The 3,874-nt window shown below is 39.3% G+C and overlaps 1 gene segment (V, D, J or C); it reads left to right on the top strand.

Moving 5' to 3' along the window:
* Positions 1-1,000: 1,000 nt before the first annotated feature.
* LOC106001693 lies at positions 1,001-1,816 on the top strand. The segment is given in 2 exon segments: positions 1,001-1,187; positions 1,312-1,816. Coding segments are annotated over 2 exon segments (483 nt in total).
* The last annotated feature ends 2,058 nt before the right edge of the window (positions 1,817-3,874 follow it).

Genomic DNA, 3,874 nt, shown 5'->3' with positions numbered 1-3,874 from the left:
CCTGAGCCCTGACAACTGCACAGGCAAATCCAACACATATGGATGTCCTCTTGGGTCACTCCATCTCAGCACCTACAATGGAGTCAACAATGCTAATTCTCCCTTGCAAAGAAAATCAGCTCCCCTCACTCTTGCTTCCAAGCCCCATGTTGCCTCCTCCGAATATGGATGACATTTCCATGTTCTATTGATTTCAAGACTGTTCAGAGATTCCAACATACTCACTCTGCTTGGGCCCAATATCTTTACCAAGGTGTGCAGCACAGTGTTCTCTCAGGAACTAGAGGAGTCCACCGAACAGAGGAGACATATGTAGGTTTTAGGTCACAAAATAGACTTCAAGATAACCTGAGTTTATCCTACCTTTCAAGATAATCTATCTCTGCTTCTGAACATAATAGTTGTGGTGAAGATGATTAAAAGCCAGAAGGAATAATATGAGAACCTTCAGCATGGATATATAAAATGATACACAATTCTAGGTCAGTAAAAATTATAAAGGCTGTTCAGATATGAAGGGAGAAACACTCTGAAAGGACTTGCTTGTATGGATCACCTGGGACAAAAACTCAGAGATGGAGGAGATAACAAGGCTGAACAGCACCGTACAGAAGTCCAGGCGATTTCTTATCAACACAACAACTACACTTATTCCACCTCCATGAATTGAATTCATTACAGGACAACAGTGCTGATAATTTGACACATGCAGATTAACAGTGAATCAGAGCTACTGTAAAACTTTCTGTTCTGTATAATAATAAAGAAATGCCAAATTTGTGTTGTGCAAAATTTGTTTGTAAATTCCTGGAACTAATAGTCCAGTGAACAAGTCTTGACTCAGTTAAAGTAATAAGACGAAAAAAAGTTTTGATCCTCAAAGCTAACATTGTTGTGCACACAACACAGGAAAGCAACTTGGTGATTCTCTTCTGTGTTTAAAACTTATTCTGTTGCCCAACTTAGTTCCCTTGAGACTCAGAATGTGCAGAGTTGCTGAGATGAGGCAGCTGGACAGCTGTGTATAACTCTGCTGCTGATTTGCATGCACCAACAGCACAGCCCAGTGTGCTCAGGACTTCTTCATAGGCTGCTCACATTAGGCAGTAGTCAGTCCAAGTCAGCACACAGCATGGACATGAGGACCCCTCCTCAGCTCCTGGGTATCCTGCTGCTCTGGCTCCCAGGTAAATAAGGACAATGCTAGGGATTTACACAGCTCAGTGTGATCCAGGATGCTTACTCTTCAGGGATACCTTCTTATAACTTGATAATTAGTGTGGGTATTTGTTTTCATGTTTCTGCTTCCAGGTGCCAAGTGTGATATCCAGATGACCCAGTCTCCATCTTCACTGTCTGTGTCTCTAAGAGACACTGCCACCATCACTTGCAGGGCCAGTAAGGGCATTGGGTATTATTTAGCCTGGTACCAGCAGCAACCAGGGAAAGCTCCTAAACTCTTGATTTATGGTACAAATGGTTTGGAGTCTGGAGTTCCATCAAGGTTCAGTGGGAGTAAATCTGGGACAGAGTTCACTCTCAGGATCAGTGGCCTGGAGCCCGAAGATGTTGCCACTTATTACTGTCAACAGTATAGTAATTTCCCTCCCACAGTGATACAAGCCATAACAAAAACCTCCCAGGGAAGTTGAAGTGTGAGTCTGGGCTGCCTCAGCTGCTCCTCTTGCTGCTTCCACCTGCTCAGAATGTTGTCAGAAAAAGCCAGTTAATACTTGGAGAGTCTGAATTCTGGCATCAGTTGATATTTATGCAATAATAAAATAAGTAATGGTATTTCAAGCAGGAATTGGCTTTAATACAAAGAATGGATTCATTGCTTCAGATTTTATTCCTTTATTTTCTGATAGCCTATTTTTTTATTAATGTACATGTCTGTAACCATTAATGGGATTCTGGGTTTCTCAGTATATGTGTATTATGTGCATTGATCATAGTCTTTCATCTTTCTTCTGTGTTCAACCTCCTGTGCTCTAATCCTGTGCCCTTGTCAGCCCCATAGAATCACTATTGCATTTTATTTATTTATTAACATTAAAACATATGGATAGGTTTTTATTTGAGAAGTTTAGCATCAAAGGGAATGAAGCAGCAATGATTCCATTCATTAAACAGCTTATCTTCAATGGCTTTGTCCACAAACCCTGGCAAAAGGCATTCAGCCTTGTGATCTGATTTACTTAGGAATCCATTATCACATGTACACAAAAAAGCATATGTACATAAATTGAAGCAAAAGGTTTACAAAATGATATTTTTATGTGTAATGCTTTCTAAGATTTTTATGATTTTTTAAATTTTTATTTATTTTTTATTGTGAATATACTGTACTGAGGGTTACAATTACATGGGCAAGATAATGAGTACATTTCTTATCAAGCATTGTAGCCTCCTCCTTAGTTTCCCCTTCCCATCCCTTCCCATCCTCCCCCCGGCCCCCCCCACCCAATCCTCCCCGCCCCACCCCACCAAAGTTGTAAAGTTCGTTTTCAACATAACAACTTGTACTTCTCATTGTTGCAACAGGTCCACCTGTATCCTTATTTAAACGACTTGTTTTTCCCCTTCCCCTCCACAAATTATACCGACATCAAATACAGTAAGCCAAGCCCAAAGAAACATAGGTCCCATGGTTTCCCTTATTTGCAATATCTAGTATATGTCTGAGTCAAGCAAAAAAGGTCAGATAAGGTGATGTTAGGGAAATGAACCCTAAGATATGTATTCAAATGCATTTTATTTTTTTAAAGTCTGCTTGAGTAAGAAGCAGTATAGACGATGCTCTTTTGTTTTACTACTTTGTTTAACAAGGTGTTTTCTACTTCTATCCATCATGCTGCAGACTATAGGATTTCTTGATTCTTTATGCATATTGTATATATATATATATATATATATATATATATATATGTATTTCATAGGGCTTGAATTCTGGACACTGGATACTGGAAATTGTCCCTGATATTTTCATGTCAGGGCTACCACTCACCACTTGAGAAACAGTGCCACTTCTGGTTTTCTGGTGGTTAATCAGAGATAAGACTCTCATGGACTTTTCTTCCTCAGTTGGCTTTGAACTGCGACCCTCAGATTTAAGACTCCTTAGTAGCTAGGATTACAAGCCTGTGTCACTGGTGCTCAGCTGTTTCATTTTAAAAGGCAATGTTTTGTAAATGATTTTTCCACTCATGTGTTTTGTGTTTTAGTTAATCCAGACATCCATGTAATTCAACAATATTCAGATTTTTTAGGCACAAATTTAATTGTCTGGGAGCTCAGTTTTGAAGTTAGGCTCCTTCAACTCTTCTGCTTGATTTAACAATAGTAAGTCCTGATCTTGTACTGATCGTCAGCAGATCACTTCCACCTTTCATCTCACATTTCTCCACACAAATCACTGTGCACATATTCAGAATCCATCCACCTTCCTCAAAGCAGCAGTGTTGGACCCCTGTGGATCTGGGGAATGGATGCTCTGTTGTGGAATGTTGGTCAAGATGATAGATCTGAGGAGGAGAGCCACAAAGCCTATAAAATTTAAGCTTTGAATTTTTAGTTTAAAACTTTTGTGGTCATGAGGGCAATATAGATTGAAAAACATGATTCTGTTAACTAGTAAGATAAGAAATTACCATTCCACAAGCCAGATTTGAGTAAAATAATATCATTCTCTCCTGTCCCTCCAAGGAAAGTTGATTCTTTTTTTTTAAATTCAATTTTATTGTCAAGATAATGTACAATGGGGATACCGTTACATATGTAAGGTAGTGAGTACATTTCTTGTTGAACATTGTTACTCTCTCCCCCATTTTCTTCCCACTTTCCCTCCCTCATCACACCCCACCAAGTTGTAAGG

Source organism: Dipodomys ordii, unplaced genomic scaffold, assembly GCF_000151885.1.
Source record: "Dipodomys ordii isolate 6190 unplaced genomic scaffold, Dord_2.0 Scaffold368, whole genome shotgun sequence".
NCBI classification, from domain to species: Eukaryota; Metazoa; Chordata; class Mammalia; order Rodentia; family Heteromyidae; genus Dipodomys; species Dipodomys ordii.
The sequence above is the reverse complement of the archived record's forward strand: the minus strand, read 5'-3'. Positions and strand labels throughout refer to the sequence as shown.